General features: G+C 40.0%; 3 protein-coding genes across 10 annotated transcripts in view; 2 read left to right on the forward strand and 1 right to left on the reverse strand.

The window, feature by feature from the left end:
• The window catches only part of WWP1 (WW domain containing E3 ubiquitin protein ligase 1), a 57100-nt gene extending 53053 nt beyond the window's left edge, over nucleotides 1-4047 (forward strand). For all 3 annotated transcript variants that reach the window (XM_063327143.1, XM_063327142.1, XM_063327144.1), the window contains 4 exons: nucleotides 82-186; nucleotides 1470-1566; nucleotides 1882-1954; nucleotides 3131-4047. In XM_063327143.1, the coding sequence (XP_063183213.1) occupies nucleotides 82-186; nucleotides 1470-1566; nucleotides 1882-1954; nucleotides 3131-3230 (375 nt within the window). In that variant the 3' untranslated portion in view covers nucleotides 3231-4047. The remainder of the gene's footprint in view (nucleotides 1-81; nucleotides 187-1469; nucleotides 1567-1881; nucleotides 1955-3130) is intronic.
• A 2979-nt stretch (nucleotides 4048-7026) lies between these two features.
• Nucleotides 7027-21892, reverse strand: RMDN1 (regulator of microtubule dynamics 1). Its single transcript, XM_063327150.1, has 10 exons — nucleotides 21676-21892; nucleotides 21060-21171; nucleotides 17869-17956; nucleotides 15971-16130; nucleotides 15177-15266; nucleotides 14479-14534; nucleotides 12294-12381; nucleotides 10618-10648; nucleotides 9219-9352; nucleotides 7027-7223 (listed from the first exon to the last, which is right to left on the reverse strand). The coding sequence occupies exons 1-10, from the start codon at nucleotides 21814-21816 to the stop codon at nucleotides 7185-7187; spliced, it is 939 nt and encodes a 312-aa protein (XP_063183220.1). The 5' UTR covers nucleotides 21817-21892; the 3' UTR covers nucleotides 7027-7184.
• Nucleotides 21893-22067: 175 nt separating this feature from the next.
• The window catches only part of CPNE3 (copine 3), a 35214-nt gene continuing 32162 nt past the window's right edge, over nucleotides 22068-25119 (forward strand). For 3 of the 6 annotated variants that reach the window (XR_010070048.1, XR_010070049.1, XM_063327146.1), the window contains exons 1-2: nucleotides 22068-22193; nucleotides 22612-22720. The gene's annotated coding sequence lies outside the window, so the exon portion shown is untranslated. Of the gene's footprint in view, nucleotides 22194-22387; nucleotides 22505-22611; nucleotides 22865-25119 lie in introns of those variants that run through there. The other 3 variants (XM_063327147.1, XM_063327148.1, XM_063327149.1) reach the window with 3 other exon arrangements.

The raw sequence follows: 25119 nt of genomic DNA on the forward strand, positions 1-25119 counted from the left end.
GTTAGTGTGTATCATACAAAATTAACTCTTAATTTATGTGTGTAGACATATATATTGTCAAGTAATCATTCCCTTTTCTAGGTTATGCTCTGTGGTATGCAAGAAGTTGATTTAGCAGACTGGCAGAGGAACACTGTTTATCGTCATTATACAAGGAATAGCAAGCAGATCATATGGTTCTGGCAGGTATGTTGAACAGTAAAATTTCTGACTTCTTTAGGTTTGGTTTTGTTTTGTAACACAAACGACACATGCAGTGGAGGGATGACATCTGAATGAAGGTTCTTGTTGCTTCCTTTCTTTTTTCTTTTCAGAGAAGGAAAGGAGGATTGCTGGTTCTCAGGGAGCGTACTTTAGGGTGGGAAATGCCAGATAGGTACCCACATTACATTTGGATGGCTGCATCATGATTACTTTTTCTATATCTTGTCCTTCTTACTGATTATACAACAATAGAGTTTTTGGTATTCTTAGCAGTGATGTACCTTCTAAATGTTCTTATATGTAATACACCTGTACACCTGAAATACCACGTATCGTTAATGATTATCGTCTTATTAACTGTGCCAGTCTAGCACTGACTGGTTATAACTCGTATTTTAATGAAGTTGTCCAAGAATTATTTTCAGGGAAAAAACTCCAAAAATGTTATACGGGCTCCCAGTTTCTATGAATTTCCCTAAAGAGAAGTCCCAGCTAGGCAGTTCCTGTCTTGTGATAAATCACCATTTAGAGATGCTTTTGACAAAGTTCCTATAAGAAAATGATGCAAATCAGTTATTTTCTAACTTATTTATATTGTCAGAATAATTTAAGGTCTGATGGTATGATCTCTTTTTAAGAAGCTTGGTACTGAAAGAATCTTAACTAGAAGTTCAAGTAGCTTGGATATGGTTTCAACATTTATTGAACAAAAATACTCATTTTGTTATCCAGGTTTTTACCAGTCAAAATTCTATCTAGTTCTGTCAGTGCCCCCTCTCTTACCGAGATGTTCTCCATCTCTTCTCTCTTTTCTTCCTCTTCCCTTTCCCAGTGAATTCCCTTACAAGGTGATGCAGCTGTTAGGGATGGTGTTTTCTCTTGCTGAGGCTGCCACATCCAGGGAATGCTTCAGTCTTGAAATACCCAGAGCCTGTGGCTGGGCTCTTGCTGTGTTTAATCGGAATGGCAATAGTCTTCATATAAACCATTGGCATGCTTTATATTTTAGTGTAGAATAAAATAAAAAAAATAATCTTCTTATTTGCTGTTCTCAGCCTTCACATTGTAACGGTTGACAGTGCATATAATCTGAAATCACTGTCTTTTCCCTCCAGCCAATTTTGATGAAATCAAGAAAGGTAAACTGTTCTCAAGGTGGTGTCCTTTAAAATGGAATTATACTTTTCCAACAGTCTTGTGGGGTTTTTGTTTTTCTCCAGCTATGTTAAAGATTTTTATTAAGTAATTTGAATTTCTGTGCCTAGTTTGTAAAAGAAACAGACAATGAGGTTCGCATGCGACTTCTGCAGTTTGTCACTGGCACTTGCAGATTGCCACTGGGCGGATTTGCTGAACTTATGGGTAAGTAAAAGGTGACCAAATCTTTTATACTGTAACTGTTTCATTTGCAAACGAACCATGCTGCAAGTGTACAGATAGCAGGAACTTCATCTGCATCAGTTTGGATCTAGAAGGGCTTTTTATATCAGAAATCCCATGAATATATCTATAAATTATTAGGAAATTATCTCATTTCTATGAGAAGAATGTTCATATTCATGTAACATTGAGTAGCAGCTAATGAGTGTTGTATGTGCGTTGTGTCTTATGTCATGTATGTATCACGTGTACTACTTAAAAGGAAGATATTACACTTTTTTTAATCTTCTTTTCTAGGAAGTAATGGTCCCCAGAAATTCTGCATTGAAAAAGTTGGTAAGGAAACCTGGTTACCAAGAAGTCATACTTGGTGAGTTGTTACGTATAAACTTGCTGTACCTTTAGTGGTTCTCTTTTCTGGTCTTGCATTTACTGAATCAAATGAAATCTAATTTGAATCAGTTCTCTGTCTCCACCTTCAGCTTCTCTGATTGCTCTGGCATGCCAGTTTTGAAAACTTTTCTGGTCGCCCTATTCTTAAATTTTGCTACTGCCGTGTACACAGTTTGTCAGTATCACATCTATCAAAAGTATGGTATCATCCTTCTTGCATAGAACTGAGAGGTGTTTCCCAAATTCTTTATTTTAAAGAATATTAAATGACTGAACAAAAGTCATATATTAGGTATCTACAGTTATTAGATACATTTATTATACAGTAACATTATAAAAGATAAATGTATAGTCATGAGAAAAAGGAGTGTGAAAGAAATCACAGCAAACACTCAAACCAAGGATGTTTAGCCAAGAATACATACTTTTTCCTGCCAGGCTTCAGACTGTTACTGGCTTGGCATTCCTATGCCAAACTGGTGCAACAGGTACATGGACGAGTTTCCTGTATATACTCTGTGCAAATGGGACACACCTTCCTTTGGCAACATTGTGACAGTAATATTCATCATACTTTTAAACTACTTCAGGGATTCCTCCTTTTACCATTTTCTCCACTGGTGGTGCTTTTTCAAGCGATGATTCCAAGAGTTAAACATCCCCCTTTGTCTAAGGTAATTTTGGGGAAGGTGTGGAATGAAACGGAATTTTGGCGGAAGCCTTTTAGGGCAAAATTTAGAATGAAAAAAACCCTATACCCAGGCATGCACAGGCAGGAGAAAAACTCAGCTTTTCCATGCTCTGCTGGAATTTGCAGACGCATCAAACTGGGATGACATTGAACTTCATGGTGAACATTTCCTTTTTTGAGTATTCTAGTTCTCTGTATCTTGGGCTGTCTTTAGTCTTCAAAGGTTCCGGTGTTTATCTGATGTGATAACAGTCTTTTGCTTCTTGAAGTATTTCTCTCAGATTTTGTTTGTTTGTACTGCTTGTAGGAATGTCAAGGCAGTGAGATTGCACTGATTGCTATTGCTTCATTTCTAATTGTTAGATCAGAACATTTTTAACTGTTACTGTAGCAGTCGAGTTCTGTAGTGTTCTACAAGGGATTTAGATAAACTTAACAAAATCTTGTTTTTTTTCTGCTTAGTTTTAATCGTTTGGATTTACCACCATATAAAAGCTATGAACAACTGAAAGAGAAGCTGCTCTTTGCCATTGAAGAGACAGAGGGATTTGGTCAAGAGTAGAAGTGGCTTCTAGTCCAAAAGGAGATCTTGCATAATGAAAGGCCCAGCCAACTAAAATTGCACACTTAATTGTATATAAGCTTTTTGTTCTGTACAGTGATCTTTCTGGAACTCTAAAAGTATAATTGTTCTCCGTTCTTCCACAAAGATATGCAAAACAGTTCAGCCTTTTCTACTTTTATTTATTGCCCTTCCAAAAGCCCAGAAAAAACCCTCATAAATTTTGAAAGCAGACAAGAGACTTATTTAAAATATATATAAAAAATATAAATATATATACTAATAGGCTCTAGTTTTATAGAGCTCTAAGTGTATGAAAAGTTGCAGCCATTTGAAAGGGCCTGGATTTGCTTTATCTTGGCTTTATTATTCAGAAAAATGTTCAAACTGCTCTGTGTTCTCTTTTAAGAAACATCTCCAAGTTTGTTTTATTGCATGGCTGTTCTAAAAGGTGTTAAAGGCTTAGGCCACACGTATCCTAAATATGTAGAAAAATGCTGCTGGTATTTGAGACGACAGAATATGTTGTTCTGTCAGTTTAATTTTTTAAAAGTCGTAAATAGCTGATATATCCCTCTCTACTGATGTAGCCAAGGCCTTTACTACTTGCACAAGAGTCATGTACAATAAGATGAATGTGATTTAATGTTGAAAGGAATTGGTGCCACTGTTCTGACTTATTGTAGGAGCTGAACAGGATATTTTAATTCATTTGAGCAGCATTGAAATTTGTTTACATATTACCTTGGGTTATTACCACGAGGATGTTAGGTAATCTTCAAAGAAAAAATAATAAAAGAGAAAATATTACACATTCTCTCCTTGGTCTGGTGTCTTACAGGTTTCTTTTTTTGTTGTTGCTGTTTCTTGTTTCCCTTTTCAGTCTGCGATGTCCTTTTTACAACTTTAGAGAGTATATTAATGTAAACTGAGCTATAAGGGTATACAAAAGCTAATGCGAACTTTGCTGCTTGCTGTGTTCATGTTCAGTTTCAGTTATTGGATCCAGTAAACCCAAATAAAATTGAAGTTGTATAAGCTCTGCACACATAAAAATATTCTAAAGTATTAAATACTCTCATTCCTCTTAAGTTCTTACAGAAATTCAGATGTATCTGAATTGAGTATCTCTAAAACCTGTCATTCTTTTGGGTAGGTCAAGTTTGTCCTAAGTGCACAATAGTATAAAGCCATTTTAAAATTAGTTTTATTGGCATTGAGGGCATTTGCTGAACTGCAAAGATGTGTGTTAAATTTTTTTTTAAATTTAACACCTTATTCATGTGAATTATGTTTAATGCTACTTTTAGCAAACCACGCTTCCTTATTATAGAGTCAAAACATGTTTAAAATTACCATTTGTATTATGCTTTAAATATTAGCTGTAAATTCCATTACATTTGACTTATACAGAATTTTGTACACACATGAAAATGATTTCCTAGAGTATGATTAAAAGCACTTCTGTAACATATCGTATTGCACTGTTAAAAGTGTACACGCAGAAAGAAGTAGCTCTATCTGTTCATGTATCTTTCCAATACAGCAACGGAATTCTGCCAAAATTTTATTTTTCTACATATTGTATTCTCTTGAGGCTTTGTGTTCGACATGCAGAGCTTTCTGTGGAGCTGGTAACCTGCCGCAGCTTTGGGAACAGCAGGAGCGCAAGGGGCTCAGAAGACTCTTCTCTTACGTGAACTTTCTGTAAGAGTTTCAAAAATTTCCACCACTTTGAGAGTTTTTCATACTACACCAAATATCTTCTGCAAAACCATTTTCATAAATATAGCATTAAATTAATTTCAAGTGCAAATCCACTTAAATTATGACTTAACGCTGGTTAGAATGGAGGAAGCTTTAAAAAAAACCCAACAACAACAACCAAACCCCAAAGCCAAATGTCAAAGGCCGGGCAACAGAAGTGTGTGTGGTTTACACAGTTAAGAGGGCTAAATGTCATAGAGTTGAACTTCGTGAATTTGCACTAATGAATGACTTGGTCAACCACTACCAACTGCTGAATTTTGTGAACCTGTGAGTAAGTGGAAAAAAAAAAATAATAAAAAAGACAGCACATCACGAGAATGTAGTTGCTTTATTGTTTTGATAATTTTAGCTGTCTCATAACCCCCGTAGTTTTTCCTGTGGGTAAGGGTTAGTAAGGAAGGAAAAAACCAAACCCAGTGGCCTTCTGTATACGTATATGAGCTATTAATTGGTTTCAAAGGACTGACTGAAAGCATAGATCTTAAGAGGAGAAAAACCCACCACGATTTGTATAGTTGTGCGTGTGTGCTTACAGTTAACTTGGGCTTTCTGGGAATTTCAGTACGGCCGTGTAGCTATTTCTTTTCCTATTTGCATTCCCCATAATTCTGCCATGCTGGAGGGGAGAGAAGCGAGCAAAGAGAGGGAAGGCAGCGAAGCCTGGAGATGAGATGGGGGAACCAGGGAGGTAACACGACTTGAAGGAGCAACTGTGTGCGTAGTTCATGGGTCCTTTCTTCCCACAGACAACTCGGCTGCTCTGCTCTAAACACTCAGCAACCTTCACTTGGTACCTGGAGAGCCTTCCTCTTTGTGCAGCCGCTGGTCTCTGCAGCAGCAGAGGCACAGAAGTCAGGTGCCTCTGCCACAAAGCTACCAGAAGCACTTTTGTGCGTGGCAGATGTTTTTGTAGTGTACGAACGCAGGAAATTCAAAGAATGGCTTTGAAACACTACATGCCATCCACCCCGGGACTGTCGCATATCAAAGACTTAATTCTGTCGCTCTACTAATAGAAAAATAGGAATTACTTTATCATAGTGCAGAAAACCATCTTTTAACTAGTTTTGTGACCCGGGGCTAGAAGTAAAGCTCTAGCTTGTCTCTCAGCCGTGGATTTTTACTACTTGGCACAGGCTTGGTTTGTTAGTCTAAGCCATTCAACTTCCTCCTATGGACTGCAGTATCCTCTTCTATTAAAACAAACACTAGGTATTTATAGTCAATTTGTTCCGGATTGTTAGACTTCCTACTGGCAATAGCCTGCCTATTTGATTGCCTACCATTTTTTCATTATGCGGTCCTCTTTTTCTCTTGGGTAATCAGAACATGTTGTTTGGAAAGTCTGTAAATATTTTCTATGCTGGATATCTAATTTGGGTTAATTTATTTTTCTGGGGAAAGTTTCTGCTTAAAATAGTAGCAAGAACAAGAAGGAAGCTTTACTTTATCTCTACAAACAGAAGCCCCTTCTAATGACCTGGCAGTATGCATTCCTCCCCTCATCAGAGCCTAGGGGAAGGAGTGCGCGTGTCCCGCAAACGTTGTGCGGCCACTAAGTCCTCGGAATCCCCAGCCTCTCCCTGTGCAAATAAGTATTCCTATTTCACAGAAAGCTGCTCACCGCATATGTTGATATCGGCCATAAAAGGCTTTTTTTTTTTTTCAAATGTTCCCTGCTTCACTCTTCTTAAACCACAGCACTTTTTGCAAAAAGTCAAACAAACACTAGCGTGAATATCTTATTACTCTTGAAGGCCGCCGAACCCCACAGAAGGAGAACACTGTAGAAAAAATTGCACGTTTATAGTTATGTCATGGCCCTGTACCTCCTTCCTTTCAAGTTATGCTAGTCATGTTTCTTATTATTCCTCATACATAACTTGTAGCTGAACAGTGAAAAAAAACTTAATTAAAAAACCTGTGCAACCCAGGCAAATCCCAGCCTGTCCCCTCCAATCTATACTCTGCTTGTCCACGGAAGTCCTTTATTCCCATGTAAATCAAGAGACAGGCTCACATAATGAAACAGATCTTCTAGTTGGCAGTTTAATTGAACAAGATGGAGAGAGTGGGTTTAGGCTTTACTTTTATTAACAGCTTCAAGAAACCAAAGTAGTATTTGGGGCCTTTTCCTATGCTGCTCAGTCCTGAGGCACTGAATTCCCATTATCTTGTTTCCTATTATATAGAATTAAGCAGCTCCAAAGCTTCTTTCTGTACCTGGAAGAAATAAAGATAATAAGGACGCTGGGTAGTTACAGGCTTTTCTAGCAGAACTTACCATGCAAACACACAAACGTTTCACCACAGTTCTGTAAATTCAGAACCCTCCTAAAACAAGTCAGTTCTCTTCCTGTAGTTCACGATGCTCAACACTTGAAACACAAGTGAGAATAAAACCACGTAAGCCAGTGCCTTCAGTGTAATTCACTTACTATATATAGTAAGTTTATTTGGGTTGAATACAGATGATTAGCTCTTGATTTGCTGTAGCGCAATAGCAGCACGTAGTACATTGTCCTATTCCTGACCGTAACCAACCAACCCAGAGTTTTCAAAACTCTGGAGACTAAGGAAGTGTGAGAAGATTGTTTCTGAGTGAGACTCTCTTTGCCTAGGGATTCTGGGTAAAATCTAATAAAATTTGAATATGATGATCTAACATCTGTATTAAAAAACAAACAAAAAACAAACCCAACCAACAAACTTCTGGTCCTGACAGAGCAAGCAGCGCAATGTAAGCCCAGTACTGCAGATACCAGGGGGTAAAAAACGTTCAGAAAACCTCCTAATGCCAACCTCTGCCAAATGCAGACACAAGAATTCCAATTTCTTTGCACAGGTCAGATTCCTTCTTACTGGACTACCAAGTCCAGTTCCCAATGAATTTGCATTTTACACGTTCACGCAGAGAACTGAGCGAATACTGCCCCTCGGCTCAGCAGCTCTGCACCCTCCAGGGGGCCACGCGCTGCTGCAGCCGGCAAGCGGCTTAACAACTTGGCTACTGCACAGAAATCACTGCCGACTCCTTTTGCGTGGTTTCTAAAGAAAGGCAAGCTTTTGTCTCGTTTCACATGTGCCTCCAACTACTAGTAACTGTCAGAAGAATTGACCAATTTCATACATACCTGAGACCATTACTCCTTCAGGCTGTTAAATTCCTAAACATTTTGCAAAGCCCAGGAGGAATGGAACCCTTACTTATATTTCTACTGGAAGATGTTACTGAGGGAGCTCACTCTGGGGAGAAACAGTTTGAGCCTTACTAGAGGATCTACAGTGGGAAACCTCAGTAGTGTTTTTGCTGAGGTGTAAAGTGCAAAATCCTACCAAAGTATTTCTTACCATTAGGACATCCAGAATGTCACAACACATTTGGATGTTTTCTCCAACAGTTAAAGCATCTCACGCTGCAGCTTAATGCTAAATGAATTAGAGGGCAATCAACCGTAAGAAAAATCAATTGGAAATCAGGCTTTGTTAGTCATGATGCTAATGGGGTTGTTTATGAAAGATAACAGCAATTGCTGTGGTTTACACTGAACACGGTATTAGATCTGAACAAGCCTCATGGATTACCCCTCCTGGAATTACTCAAAGCAGATGCCATCCAAACCGGGATCCCTCTGAGCAGTTCCAAAGGGTAATTAAGTACCTCATCTCACCTACCCTTGGAGATTTGCTGTCAAAGACACGTTACTTCCATTTGTCTCAATTTGGCTAGTCCGAACCTCTCCCTAGGGGCCTGGAAAGGACTGCAATGTTAAGTTTTACGGATCTAGCAAGTTTTGGATACTTCCATGCTTTTTTTCTTCCTCCTGTTCATGTGGTTCTTAGCTTTTTCAAAATATGACTTCTACCTTCCCAGTTTTAGGCATATGAAAAGTGAATCCATGCTCAAATAGACATAGGTGAACTCGGGCACCTGCCTTAGTTCAAGACAGTTAAGGGTGGGTGGTTGTTAGCACTACAAAAACATCACGAAGAAGAAAGCATAACAGTTCTTTACCAAAAATAAAGTATTTCCAACCATTGTGTTCCAAGGCTGTTACCAGTATACTTGAATTTTTTGGTGTCTGGATGCGATCCTGGAATAGGAGTGCCGAACTACAGCGTACTCTTGAGTTAACTTTATAAAACATTCCACTGCCACAATGTCACTCGTGTCGGTTACAGTATATAACTGTACTATTACAGTTCTTAACTTCCTACCTGTTTGTCCTCTTCTGTATGTGCAGGATACTCCTTCGCTTTGCTTAACCACAGAAGAGCCATCTTTTTATTGTTTAACTTCAAGTACGTCTTCCCCAAATAGAGCAAATTTTTGCTGTAGAAATTTGGGTCAGCTGTACAGACACAGGAGAAAAGCTTTAAATGAGAAGAAGCAGTGTGCTATCAAAGCCATGATACAGTATCGCTCCTTTAAATACTTATTTTGGAAAAGATGAATAGTATTTTGCCTTTGGATCAGAAGGAAGGCAACATAAATCTTTTACTTGCTAGCTTTCCATTTCATACAGTTACGTTAGCTAGCAGCTTGTTAGTTAATATATTAAATGAAAACTAGATTCCTCACAAATCTGCTTTGCAGATTTCCTGCTTTTCAGGACCCAGCAGGTGCAACAGGCAGCGTAATCAGCTGAGCACGTACAGGCAAAGACACAGAGGGCACATTTCCTAGCTTCAGACCACGCACATACAGGTATTAGCTTAGCTTTTGCTGCACAGGAAGAAAACCTGCAACTGACTGTACGCACATTTAACTTTTTTTTAGGGAGAGATTTAAGAAGTTGCTTTTACAAAGCATGCTTTGGCAATCAATCATTATTAAAGACTAGTGGTGCCTACTGTTCATATTTATAGCACAGGCTCTCTCTGCTGCTGGACCTAAGGTCAGGATTCAGAACATACGGAGGCGTTTGGGAAGCAAATTTTGAGATTAAATCCACTGTTCCAGTTCACAGCTGCATTACTTGACACCCAGGGGAAAGATACACAATGAACTTTTCCTTTAAACTTCACTGATATAACTATATACAAATCTTCCATAGAACACTGTCTTCCTTTATCTTTCGGCTACTCAGTTTTGCTTATGGTTTCACTCTTCAAGAAATAGGTCCATATTTTCTTCTATATGTGGACAGTTTTACTGCCAGTTAGATTGGCACTTTCATCCAAATGGCTTCTGAAATAAGAAAAAAGTGTGCTTTCTCTGTTGTTCTATTTAGAATACAGAGGGCTTTTGAACTTTAAGAAAATTTAGAAAAAGTGACATAAAATTCTCGTTTTTTGCTTGCTTCTTCCCCCTGCATTCCAGTCGAATGCCTTGGGGAAGAGTACTTTGTTACTAATGAAGGCACGAATTTCACTTTAATACTTATTTTGAAAAAAACCCTCATGTTATAGTCCAACTGATGATAGTAAGTGCGTAACACTGAGCCTCTCTGATGAAACATTCCCATCTAACAGTCTAGCGTGTTGCCTAGCACAGCAGGCTGTTATGGTGATCAGCAGATCATACGCTATTAAGATAGTACCAAAAGCTAGCGGTTTATTGCAAGTCATCATCCATAAAAGATATTATTCAGTCCAGAAAAGCTAGAAGTATTACCTTCCTCTGCCATGTGGAAGTAACGAAGAGCCTGCAAAAGATAAGGTTGTCTTCTTTAAAATGGAGAACAAACTGAACACAGTAGTCAAACTAAAGCCTTACACGTGTGCTTAACATAACTGAAGGACTTCCTGTCTTATTTTTATTAATTCAGCATGCTACTGACGGTTCTCCTTCAACGTATTTCAGATTTGACATCTTCTCAACAGAACTAGTACTTATCCAACTATTCCCTCCACTTCCTCCAGAAGTACAGTACCTCATATTTGTCCTAGCAAATTGGATCGTGTTTTTCCAGCCTTCAACTTGTCAAGATCATTTTGAATTTTATTTCTACGATCCAGCACATCTCTGTATCCTCTGGCCTGTTCTCATGTATAAATTTAATAGATGAAACAAATCTTATTATTCAGGCCATTAATGTTGAGAAATACTTCAGGGAGAACTAACTCCTACAGAGCACCAGTTGGTATCCTCTAACATGAGAGCAGACATTCATGAAATCCACACACATTTTTCATCTAGTTTCCCCTGTCTTGCACATCAGAAATTTCAGTCCATTCCTTCCTCTTCCTGACGTTACTAGCTGGAGTGAAAATACTGTCAGAGAACTTAAAGTGTGGACAGATCTACAAAACTGATTTTGTACTAAAACTGTAACTGCAGAAGTCTTGCCAGTATGGCTCAACTACAGGTTCTGGGCCAAGTTTGCTTTCTTCAGCCACTTTAAGTGCTACAGAACTCGATGCTGGGACTGGCAAGATTCTGCAGCATTCGAGATCCTGGCTGACACTTTGTATTCTTCCGAGAGTGCTCTTCAGCAAAACTTACAAGCTTGACATTCCATTAAAAAAGTTTTCTTTTTCAATCCAAGCTTAAATTGCTTTCTGTGTAACAGCAAGCGGCCTTCTGCAATTACTTTCGAGTGACTCCTGCCCCCCCTCGCCTTAAAAGAACTAAACATTGTGGGACAGTCATTGCTTGATCTAAACAAAGATAGTAACAGCTGCAGCAAACTTTCCTATTACCAATTGAATTTTCAAGTTTCTATGTATGTACAAGTGTTTAAATAAGATGCACGCTGCATGTGTCAGACAGCCTAGAAGATAAATGTCTGGACAACACGTTTTAGGGTGTAGGACAGCAGGAATTTTCATAGCAAAGATGACCAAAATACTTTCAACTGAAAAAAAAAATAAGTCACACCATATGTAGCTAGGGGATCGGAAGGTATTTGTTAGTGGTAAGCAACAGAACAAGCTGTTACTTTTTGCATTTAATAAAAAGGGGAAAATTCTAATAGTTCTATCGAATAAGTACATGGTATAACACCACCACGTAAACGGTCAGCACTTGAACTAGTACAGTTATCTGCAATAGATCACAATAGTAAATACAAACTAAGTTACATATAGCTTGTTATCTCCTGCTGCACAAACTGCATGAACTAATTTTCACTATTCTTATGTGCCACAGCTGAAAAAATGTAAAGACCTTTATGGTTTTAGATATCCCTCACTCTCCTGTTATATTGTCATTTTATTAATGACAGTTGTAAACTCACAAGTCCACGGTTATTCCATAAGCAGAGGTCAGCTTTGTCAGGAAAATTAGTAAAAGTGTATCAGCAGCTTTGTGGGGAGAATAATAATCTGCGAAACATTTTCATATTGTACCTCTTGAAATGTGGAGGTTGGTGGTGTGGCAAATAGCGTCGCAGCTATTTTTCTTTGGTACCATGGCATTTCAGCAAAGGAGTAACACCTGGAGCAAAAGGGAACATTTGTGTATACCGTTCACATTTTTCTCTTGTTTTCAAATAACATTCTCATGTCTTGGACTTCATAACTGTTGTTTCCAAGAGTCAGAACAACTCCAGCCACGCTGCAAGCTCTGTAAGCAAATTCTTACAACTGTACAACAAAATAGCAAGACGTCTGAAGTTGCTGCATAGCTCTGCTAAAGAAGTTTTGGTGTGTCTTTTACTGGGAACTGCTATTGCATTACACAAAACTGGAGACATTTATTAACCGTGTGACAGCTGTTGAGCTTGAATGATTTTAACGATTTATGTTATTTGATATTCTTCTAATATATTTGCAAAAACAGGGCACAACTGAGTAACGTCATTGCCATGCCTCAACATTACCTTGTTTTTCTCAATTAATATAAAGCAGATCTGCAGGACGTTCCTGAAAGACTCTGTCTGTAAGAATGAAAATAAACCCAAGAATCAACCTACGGGTGTTCTAGGCTGGGCCGTTCTAGGCTGTTTTCCTATTTACTGAATAACAAAGGTAATGAGTCACTTGGAGATGCTGAAAGGATTTGTTAAGTATTTCAAACACGTAGAATATTCCAGGTGTAAACATTAAATAACACTATTCACTTTAGTACCCTCCCACAATGAGTATAAAAATATTCTTCACTGTGTAAAACAGAGCACTTTAGAGGAGGTGAGAAATTAAGAAATGCAAATATGGAAGTGTTCAGAGGAGAGGGGGACAAGGCATGGAATACACAGTCTGAGTTGAAATTCTGCCATCAGATGTGCCTTATGAGAAATGCCAATAAAAGAGGTTCAATCCAGGATAGACCAGAAAGAGAAAAGAGAAAAATACTGAAGAACTGGCTGATAGCAAATCCCAGTTTCAGATGAAGACGCTCTGGGATTCAATAATGAGTACATTTAAATATACAATACGGGGATATTTTAGTGCCAAAAGCAATAATAGTCTCACATTTCTGATCATATTTTCTAATTTTTCCCTAGGAACAATGTCTTAAGTACTTTCCAGAGCAGGCCTCCTATCTCAAAACTGACCTTACAGCTCATTCAGGTAGTAGCATTTGCTTCTGTTTAAAAATCTGGACTGTTGCAATGGTTAGGTCATGTGGGAATGAGAGGTGGATGCTGGAAAAATGAAGTAAGTTTGTAAACTAATAAAAAATCCAACTCTGGAGCAGCAGATTGCAGTTTACTTTGATACTCAAGAGTCCAGGAAAAAAAACATAGAGGAGGTGGCTGTGGTTTTTAGTTTGTTTTTTTTTTAAGATACGAAACATTGGCTTTATTTATTTTCAATCTCTCAATCTTACAGTAGATATTTCCTGTAAAACATTACAGCAGCTTCAGTCTCTTTCAGACAAATAACCAGAAATGTGGTCTGGAGTCTCTCACTAACACATAAAAGATACTGCTTTCAACCTCACCGCTTCCACAGAATGCCCTGGTTAGTATGGAAAGTTTTATTTCCAGTCCCTTTGCTTGCTCTGTAACAGTAATTCTTAGTACCAATTTCACTGAGCAGTAAATTTAGTTTCAGAGATTTTTGCATTTATAAGCTGCCCTCACTTAAATATAACTTTTAAAATACAGTACCATCACAGATAATAATGGAAGTATTTTAGGAACACATCTCACTTTTGATAGCTTTTCACTATATACAGATTGTATGACGCTGCAGCCATCACTGAAATTCGATGTAAATTCAGCGTTGAGTTTTGTCTCCATTCACACCAGCAGAACAAAATGAGTAGTACTCACGATCTCTGATGTCTGCTATGGAAACATACTTACATCTGCAAAGTGAGTTTTTAATAGCTCCATACAGTAAAACAAATAAATTGACCGAAGAGTTATTTTTCATCTTTTTGAACTGCGTAAGAATTAAAAAGCCAGACTTTTCTTTTTCAAGGCATGATGTCCTACATCTGTTCAACAGGTTTCAATGTTTGCATCAACTAATTACTAAACACTGAATTATTCCAAGCATTTCTGGAATTCATACACGACATTTTATATTCTGGCATTTTCCTTTGCTACACGCTAAGTTCTTTTGTTTTCAAAACAGACCTTACCATATGCCTATAAGATGAATTGTTGTAGCATCTTTTGGATTCAGTTCAACGGCTCTCTAGTGAGGGGGGAAAAACAAAAACACAAGATGTAAAAAGTTGTTTTGCCATATTTGGATTAAAATACATTAAAAAAATAGACTTGTTATCCTACTGTTAAGTAAACCAGATTAACAGTGTGTATAATTTCAAGGCGATACGGTATTTATTCAGTGCACAGCTAAATTGGCTCACCTCCAAAAAACTGAAGACACTGACAGATTTCTAAGCACTTCTGTTTAGTAGGTCATTACGAGTTTCGCATGCGACTTGGCGTGTTCAGATTTTGATATAATTTCTGGTGGTGATATAAAATCAGTAGTCTTTATCTTCTCCAGTATTTGTTCTTTACTGATACACAAGCCACAGGTAAAAGGATGGCCACACATCCATTTCTCAATTTTATCTAGCTCTAAGAGGTTTCAGAAACACTTCAGCTATTTGAAGACTCTCTTCTATAGGAACTTAGTTTACTGCAGGAGATAATTTGTACTCCTTGTTGCTGGGGCATTCAGGACCGTCACAATAACCCAAAACCCAGTGTCACCAGATTTGAACAGAAGTACACTTGCAAATGTTCACCAAAAACCAGTCCACAACTGTCACACAATCGACATACTGGACACATTAATGCTGTCATACGCAAAAAAAGTTTACATTACCTGAAAGTGCTCTTTGATAACAATGGCATTTCCAATTTTAGTCTTGATTCCTTCAAAATCTCCAACATCACTGAGGCAAATTCCATACCACTGTAATTCAAAGAACAAAAATAAAATATTTAATACAGTGCTATAGCTATTGATAGTACATTTTTAAAAAAAACAAACAACACAGAACAGCTGCCTCCACCACCACCACCACTAACAACAACAACCAAGAAATATTTGTTATGAACAGCTCAGGCAGCATCAGAGCAACCTGCAGGTCTGCACACGTAAGGGAATCAACGTCCCCTCCTTATACAAATGCCCAACGCAACTGACTATACTTTGTTACTCTTCTGCATGTAAGAGAAGCAGCACAAAAAAAAAAAGAGCAGAATGAAGCCAGAGCCTGAAGTATTTCCAGTGAAACTCTACAGAGCTCCTGTTATGCACAGAAAGAGCATGCTGAATGGGGGGCGGCATCTGCAACATTTTTAAGGGTACATCAGAGAAGGATGAGCTGATTACATCAGTAATCAATTACAATCAGTAACCAAACTGGTCAGTCACCTTTTTCCATGCTCCTGCACACATTTAACCAGTTCCCGTTTCCCGCATAGAGGAAATTTAGCTGCAGAAGTCTGAACTCTGATCTTTCAAAAAAGTTAGGGAGAATTAGAGATCTCACTCATTCTCAACTGAAAAGTTAAATTAGCTGAAGTTTGCTGAAACAGCATGACATTTGTTCCAGTTTCTACTGACAGAAATCAAAGAACAAGATTTCAGTTAAGTTATTTTGCTTGGCTCACCTTGTGTGCTGCAAAGTTTGATTCATTTTTTTCAAGCGCCTTTTTTGCGCACTCAAGGGCTTCGTACGCCAGTTGTCTTTTCTCCTCTGCAGAAGTACTACTAAGCTGAGCTAGATCTCGTGATGCCCGCGCCAGCCGCCATAACAACTCCGCGTCATCACTAGTTATGAACAGAAACATTAATGTTTTAAAGCAATAATGGAAACACAGCAAGCAAAGATCTTAAACCAGTCTTTCAATATGTATCTGAAGTGGGTGACAAGAAAACAGCGTATCACCTCTCATTCTATGCTATATACAACCCCAAGGTAACAAACAACAAATGAAAGCCCTCCATTACAGACTCTCTGATGATACCTTCGTTCTGGTCTGTGAAGCAAACATATCTGTAGGAAAGGACTTTATTTTATCAAAAATGATGCACATTTAAAAAACCCAACAGTACTCAAAACACCAAATGGAAAACAAGGTCTGCTTCATTCTTAGCTAGACAGTATTTTCTCCAGCATTCCACTGATTTGATGCTAATGTTTACTAGGAACGTTTAAAATATTATGCAGCTTTTTCCCTATAATTGTACCTAGATAATGAAATTCTTCCTAGAGCAACAGTGAAAAAAAAAAACAGATTAGCCATACTACCATCACGCAATGCTACACATTTATGTATTTATTTATATCACTGTATCAAATGGTATGTGATATGTTACAGCCAAAGATGAGGGATTTTAAGTTTTTTTATTTTGTTAACATACTTTTTTGAAACACTGCTTGCACTTTACAATACTTATAGCTAACTACCATTTTAATTTTGGCTTACTATTTTAATAGAGACTTTAATATTAAATTTAAGTTTAAAAAGTCTTTCAGAGGTTCTAGCTATAAAACTTCCCCCTCCCCCCCACCAGTAATACTGAAGTCAAAACTATCAGAAACTTGAAATATTAAAAAGCACACACGAGTTCTTGCTAAACTCAGAGCATCAATAAAAGCCAGTTTTCTTATCTGGAGTAAAACTGAGTCATTGCTCACAGCACAGCAGTCCTGCTCTAATTAACACAGTAACATAGAACTAGCAGACTCATTTTTCAGCCAAGTCACAAAAATGTTAAGTATTGCTACTGGAATCATTACTCCTCACAGAATAATTAGTATTGTTTAGTAGCTTACACCTTGCTTATGACATGGTGTCCCTTACAGGCTAGGACCTTCATTTAACTTCCCAGGCTTTACACTTATGCCCTAGCAAGAACAAGACAGAGAGGAGGAAAAAAAAATTAAAAAAAAAAAAAAGGAGAAAACTACTGAAAACAACTGAACAGTTTATTTCCTCCAGAAATGTTCTAGGAGTGAGGTGCCTTGTCTCCTCCAAAGGAATGGACTCTTCAGTTTGCAATGCATTTTCTGCTTTTTCCTTAAACACCTTGTCCCAGTTCGCTTATCAATAATGTTTTGTGCAGTTAAGACATAACTACATGAGTAAGGAGCTTTTTTTTTGTTAAGACTCAAGTCGTAACATCAGACAAATGAGAACAGAAAGAACAGCTGGTCAGCAGTGACTCTCAAAAATTTTTAATACTTGAATTCCAGGCACTTTGATCATTTACTAATGTGTAGACACATGATGAGTTTTTGCATTATATTTTAAAGGATTCTTAGAGTAACAAAACAAACAAGCAAAAACCCTTCCTCTGCAGGACTGAAAAACTTGAGTGTTAAGCCTCATCTTCTACAGCTACCCGTCCTTTCTTGATTCATTTTTCCATCAGGAGGAAAAAGATCAAGAGCCCTTCTTTCCTACTTAAATAAGCAAGGTTCTCCAGCATACCACAATAAGAACATTAGTTGAAAAACCGATACAGAAGAGCACAGAAAAGAAGTCTCAATGCAACCAAGTACCTATTTTTATGCTGAACCAGCAACCGATACAGCTTTTCAGTTTCTCCACTCCCGTACAGGTAGTCTGCTTGCTCTATAACTTCTTCCACTTAAGAAGGAATTAAAATTGTGGAAACAGAAGAACAAATTACATGTAATTAGGACATTATAGCATAAAGAAAACATTTTAGAGCAAGACAACCTAGCTGTAACACAAGAACAAATGGTGTATTTTCTTTTTAGGCTATCATTCCAAAGAACTTACACTGCACAGCAGCACTGGATAAGCTACATTTACAATGAACATCTAGGAAGAGAAACACTGCTGAGTATTCGCCTACAAAATAGCTTTCAGTAACAGAGCTTTGGATACTTAACGGATTTAACATTCAAAAGTATCTTTCTCAATGAATTAGACTACTAGAAGTGATTTGTTTCCTTCTTTGTGAAAACGGCAGGAAAAAAAAAAGTATGAAAAACATGACCAGGAGGGCACGTGCAGCAGGAATCTGAGTGTAACAAACACCCTTCATTAGCATATGTACAGAATTTAAATCTAATAATAAAAATAAAAATAAAAAATATAATTTTCATTATCAGTATGGTTCCAGTTTCACCAGAATATGGCTGCAGATTGAGCGGGTCCCATTATCTTACTCAACAAGCCAAAACGAAACATTGCTCAAAGGTTTTCTGACTGAATTCCTTAAGATTTACATAAACATGACTCCAAAAAAATAAAGCTCATCTACTGAAACCTCTATGTGTTCACGATACTAAAAGCAAAAATAATTTTCAAAATCAAAATTGGCTTTCTAGAGTATAATTTTATGAACTAAGTACCTATTGTTCTTATGATACTTTAATTCTTTTTCTAGAAAAATACTTCAAAACACAACAGAGATGGGGGAGTATGATTTCCGCAACTGGCTGAATATAATAATATATAAATAAATATAATATGTATATAGCACATAAAACAGCATTCCAGGAACGAAAATATCAAACACCATATAATACAGAAATCTAGCACGAGAACAGATGGGATTAGGAGGAAAAAGACCCAAAGGGAAGCAGGTAGTTAATTCTACCGAGGTATGTAACTGTACAGGAGAACAACAAACTGAGTTTCCTCTTATGCCAACTTCAAAACATGAAAACAATTGCATTTTAAGTCAAAAGCCTCGCCTAATTTCTTACAGAACTTTTGGCTATGCTTATCATGTCTTTGGTGTTATTCCTGGGTCCACAATCAAACTCGACAGGCTGAGAGAGTTGGGGTTGTTCAGCCTGGAGAAGAGAAGGCTCCAGGGAGAACTTACTGCCGCCTTCCATACTTAAAGGGGGCCTACAGGAGAGATGGGGAGGGACTCCTTATCAGGGAGTGTAATGATAGGACGCGGGGTAATGGCCTCAAACTGAAAAAGGGTAGATTTAGATTGGATATCAGGAACAAATTCTTTACTGTGAGGGTGGTGAGGCACTGGAACAAGTTTCCCAGGGAGGTTGTGGCTGCCCCACCCCTGGAAGTGTTCAAGGCCAGGCTGGATGGGGCTTTGAGCAGCCTGGTCTAGTGGGAGGTGTCCCTGCCCATGGCAGGGGGTTGGAACTACATGATCTTTGAGGTCCCTTCCAACCCGAACCATTCTGTGATTCAAAGTCAAAACATAAGCTCTACCCTGTCTTTCATAGAAATTAATCATGTTTATTAGCTTTCTTTTTTCCAGTTATCTACTGAATATGACAGTCATGTTTCACAGCATCACAGTTTTACTTATAGAAGAAACAAACATCGAAGGCTACTAAACACAAAAGCCTCCTCTTCAGCTTAAAAAGATCCTAGAATATAAGCCACTGAAAATCAGGAGAGCATTCTGGATAATTTTTAACCCTGCCATCTCTAAATGCTTTCTGTCAACCATTTCAAAGATAAGATAAGACAACAGTCTACACGGACTTTGGATTTTAGTGTCCAAAAGATTAGCTTCATGGGACATCTTCAGTATTATCTTCAGTGTTTGCTTGTTGAGACTCCCTGAACACTACTAACGTATCCAATGACTAAATGCTCAGAACTCGAACTTCTGAACACATTTCCCAACAGATGTTTTATGTAAATTATTAGACTTCTATTTCTTTAAAAGTATCTTTCACACATTTCTTTTTCACTCTTATTTTCACCGTATCTACTACTTGTCTTGCATAGAAAGCCCACTAACATTGCTATTCCTGTCAACCTAAATGCCAGATTCAAGTAAGAGTAACTAAAAAAGCCCAGAGGTAACTAAGTAGTGTGATTTATGTTCGTCATTGGAAATTTTCTTACTTGTGTATTGAGTAGCTATCGTAAATCTATTCACTGAAGCTCCTTCCATTACAGCAGATGAAACAGTTCCTTATCTGTTCAAAAGCCTATTGTCTGAATTTTTATTTAAGTATAAACATCTAAGATGTTCCTCTCTTTGACACACACAGAAACAGGTTATCTGAATGGACTACTATCTAATCTATACAGTAAGCATACATTTCAGCTCATTCTCCATTGTTAGGCTTACTCTCAAAACCCCTTAATTTAGAACTTGACAGACAAGTTTAAAGGCTGCACCAATATCCCCATTTAAGATACTATTACCTTTCTTCAGGTAGTAAGACTATCTTTATTCAGATCTTGAAAAGGACATTTTATCACTTGTTCTGTTCTTTTCTGGTAGGTAAAGCAAGGCTCTCCTTCCCCTTTTTCAGTGTGACAAAAATACAAGACATTTCTCAATTCTGTCTGAAAAGCAATCTCAGTGTTGCTTGACTAGATTAAATGGGAATCACACTGTGTTCATATAGAAAATCTGAACTAAGATTTCTAGAAATTGATTAAGGTTTGGTCTGCGTTCCTAACTGAACCATATCTTTCTCAGTTAAGAGTTATTTAAAGGCTGTGCAACAAGTTAGGCATCATACACCTTGTGCACCTGTTATATCCTAGACCAGATGAGCTACTAGATACGCTTTCAGTGACACTTGAATGAATCACTTGTTAAAGTGCTACAAGGCTACCCTGAACCAATTCAAAAGCATCCTGTCATGGAAACACACTGCATGCAGTCTTAATAGCGGAAATCAAAAACGTTACACCATTTTCCTATATAATTCCGGCACTAAAAATTTTAAGCTTTGCATTAGAATAGCCTACATACTTCAAAATTAGAATATATTACCTTTGAAGCTTGCATGAACCTCAGCAAAGCCAGAAATCAGCTTGTGAGCTTCATAAATCAAAACGGACCCTGTTGAAAGCGCAACCCCCCTCTGAAGGTTTTTTCTAAGCACCTGCACGGGATCATAAGATTAATTAACACTTAATTAACATTAATAAACATTGTCACTCAGAATTCAAAAAGTTTTTCTCATGTCTACCACCAGTTATAGTTCAGATTTTGAACAAAGTCTTTTTAAAGCTAAAAAAACCCAACACATCACATCAGCAGGAGGGGATTTTCTTTTTTAAGTTTTTTCAACAGAGGCTCAGAATTACGTTTCAAAATACGAACAGAACGCCAGACTGAAAATAAACCATAAATATGGAACGAACGCAAGGTAAGAAGCAAGAAAAACCAAACAAAACCAAAGCAAACTCGCGGTTTTTCAAACGAGAAGAGGGACTCCAGCATTTGCAAAAATAAACCGGCCCTTCGCTACCTCCGGAGTCCCCACAGCTGCTCCTCCTCCCTCCCTCCGTCCCTCCCGCCGGCTGACAGGCCCCGAGCGGCGGGAGAAGAGCCTGGAAGCGGCCGCCCCCGCCACCCCCACGCCACAACCCGGCTACTTCGCTACCTCGCGGCCGCCGGGCACGCCCCGGCCCCATGGGCCGCCCGTGGTGCCCCCCGCCTCCCGCCGGAGCGGCCTCCTCAGGCAGGCGGGGCCGCGACGGAAGGGCCGCGCCAGCACCAACGCCGCCGCCATGACCGCCGCCATCCACACCGAGCGGCCGCCACCCCCGCCGAGCGCCGCTGCCGCCAGCACCACCCCCCCGCCCCCGCCAGCGGAGGAACCGGTCCGTCCCCCAACCCTGCCCGGGCGAGAAGGGGAAACAAGGGCAAGGGCCACCCGTTCCGAGCGCCAGCCATTGCGTAGACCCAGCACCCTGAGCCACGCCTCGACCTCAGCCCCGGCCAGGTCGCCGGCCCCGGCTGAGGGGTGTCTGTGAGGGGAGGAAGGGGGAGGGAGAATCTGCGCATGCGCCCCCGGACGCCAGCGGCCCCGGGGCGGGGCGCGCCCGGTTGGCGTGGGCGTGTCAGCGGCAGGCGCCAGGGGGGTGCGCAGCCTCCGCGCTGCTGTCGGCGGCCCCGGAGGTGAGGGAGGGGCCCGGCCGCGGGGGCGAGGGGTCCGCGGGGCAGCGGCGCCGGGACTGGGCGTTGTCCGCGGGCGAGACGGAGCGCTCGGGGGTCCCGGGGGTGGCGGCGGCGGCGGCTTATTGCCTGGCGGAGCCCCGGCGCCTTCCCGCGCCTTAGGGGCGAGTTCTCCAGGGTCCGTTTGCCGCCGGGTTCGCTCCCCCTCCGGCCGGCGGGGAGGGAGTTGATGCTTGCCGCCCGTCGTTCCTTCGGGCTGCGGTCCGCTTGAGCCGCTTCTCCCCTCCGGCTGCCGCCTCGTAAGGCGGAGAGAGGTGCGGGGCTGGGAGGCAGGGCCGGGCCGCCCCTCCCCGGCAGCAGGCGGCGGTTGGCGGCCGTCCCAACGGTCCTAACCGCCTCCTCTTGTGCAACATCCCCTCAGGTGTCTGTCCGGCTTCCTGCTGCCGGAGCGGGGCGGCTCTCCGCGGGGAACCGGACCCAGGCTTTCTGCGGAGGTGGAGGAATCGGTCGTCTGATTCGCCGTCCCTCAGGTAGCGGCACGGGGTGAAGCTCAAGCCCCGCGGCAGGAGGTTTAGATCCTGGGCGCCGGTCTGCGTGGCGGTGTCACACCGCTCTGAGAAGCGCCCTCACCCTTCAGAAAGGAGACTGAGAAGTCTTCATTTTTCCTAAAAAATGTACGCTCTTCTTCCTGAGCTGCTGCTCGACTGGGTTGTTTGTTTGTTCTTTTTTATTCCATTGTGTCATTGCAGTTGTGTGATATGTGTAAGACAAGCCTTGGCTGACGTGCATGTTGTCATAATTTACTCTTCCACTAGGGAAAAGCTACAGTACGAAAGCTCTTCACTTTTGCTTCCTTACCCATATCTTCAAAGTGTATTCTTAGCCTGGAGAAGAGAAGCCTCCGGGGAGACCTTATAGCAGCCTTCCAGTACCTAAAGGGGGCTTATAGGAAGGATGGGGAGGGACTCTTTATCAGGGAGTGTAAAGATAGGATGAGGGGTAAGGGTTTCAAACTGAAAGAGGGTAGATTTCAATTAGATATTGGGAAGAAATTATTTACTGGAGGGTGGTGAGGCACTGGAAGAGGTTGCCCAGGGAAGTTGTGGATGCCCCATCCCTGGAAGTGTTCAAGGCCAGGTTGGATGGGGCTTTGAGCAGCCTGGTCTAGTGGGAGGTGTCCCTGCCCATGGCAGGGGGGTTGGAACTACATGATCTTTGAGGTCCCTTCCAACCCAAACCATTCTGTGATTCTATAAGTACCCTCAAGGTAATATACATCACCCCGCCTCCAAAACTTACATTTATTTTTTGGGGAATTTTATGTCCCTGAAAGTTCAAGTTAAAGATATTTCTGTGATGGCACAAAAAAGTTTATTTCATAAAAGTAATTAGAGTCAAACTTCATCCCAGATTATTTTTTTTTCAATTGAAGTTTTAAATTTTAACTTTATATATGTATAATCACAGAGGTAAGATGTTTCAAAGGGCATGCAGAACACTAACAGGCATTATAAGAAAAAAAGTAAGTAAGAAAGATGTGTAGAGGAGCAAGGAGAACCAGACAGAAGTGGTCTTGTTTTTCTGTTGCAGTGTTTTTCCAACAAGTATGTTTGTGTTAAATATCTCAGAATTAAATCTATACAAATCCATTATATGTGACTGTTAGACTAATTGTAGTTCAGCTGTTGAAAGCAAAAGTCCATTTCTGGTAGGTTGAATAACTAAGCCATTATTGAATGTCATCTGCCTGAATTCCAAGGTAGCGGTGCTGTACCACGTTGTTTTTACAGCCTTTTTTACAGCTTTGTGTTATGCCCAAGGCATTAATGTTTCTCCAGAATTTAAGGCTAGAGGGGAGCCATAGTAGCTGTTTTTTACAAACACCACCAAAGAGCCGCCTTTTAGGGGTAATAAAACTAAAACCCCAACTCCACAGATAGGTTAATGTTATCACCTGGGGTGGAGTTTAATTCCCCCCCTCCCCCCCTTATTCTGACTTAGAATCAGATGCTGTCATTACCGTGGTTAACTTTACGAAGTACCTTTAGGGACATAGTTAAGTAGTAAGATAAGTTTTTTCCTTCCCTGTTCTGTTTATTTTTCAGTGAAAGTTGGGGTGCTCTTCCAACATAAATAATGCACGATCAAGTTAGTATTTGTCAATATTAGTTCCTGCTAAACCCAACAAAATTACTTCTCTTCTTGGGTCAGTTAGGCTAAGATTAATAACGGCCCTTTCTAGCGGCACATTTGAAGTTGTGGTGTGGCTTGTGGAAACACGTAGACAAGAAGAAGAATTATGGTGCTCTTTACTGTTTCATGGTTAATTTCTTTGGTTTGTCTTTAATACTGCTTTAGATGAGAGACTGTCACTGAGGGATTTAAAAGTGGCATTATTAAGCTCTTGGAGGATTTCTGAATGTAGGAGTTTTGTGCTGGGTTGCTGGGTCCGAGCTTCTTTTTAAGAAATAGTCTTAATGATTTGTATCACTTGCTTCATACTTGTTTCTGTGGTTGAAAGAAGACTGTATCCTGTAGATCCTTCCCATCCTGTAGCTGGATCGAGCATACCTGTTCACTCAGTGCATTGTTCAAGGCACAGTTAGAGCCAGCTGAATTAGTTCTAGTGGTGGTAACTTGCTTCTGGTGCCTGTCACATCCAGGAGGGTTATTAGCAAGTCCTCATGGTAGGTGGCTAGCACACGTGCAATAATCTGATGGTTCCAGGAAGTAGCATGATTGCTGTGTGCCTGTGTTCAGAGTCACTGCCTATATATATATGCAGAGCATGTATGATGCCTCCCAGACACAGTGAACGCAGAGTGCAAGTAGCTGCTATGATACAGAATTGAAGGACAGCTGACAGGAGAGCTCTTGGTTTGCCTATAGGAAGGTTTGAAATACATCTGGGCTATATAAAATGTAATTT

Source organism: Chroicocephalus ridibundus, chromosome 2 (genome assembly GCF_963924245.1).
Source record: "Chroicocephalus ridibundus chromosome 2, bChrRid1.1, whole genome shotgun sequence".
In the NCBI taxonomy this organism is placed as follows: Eukaryota; Metazoa; Chordata; class Aves; order Charadriiformes; family Laridae; genus Chroicocephalus; species Chroicocephalus ridibundus.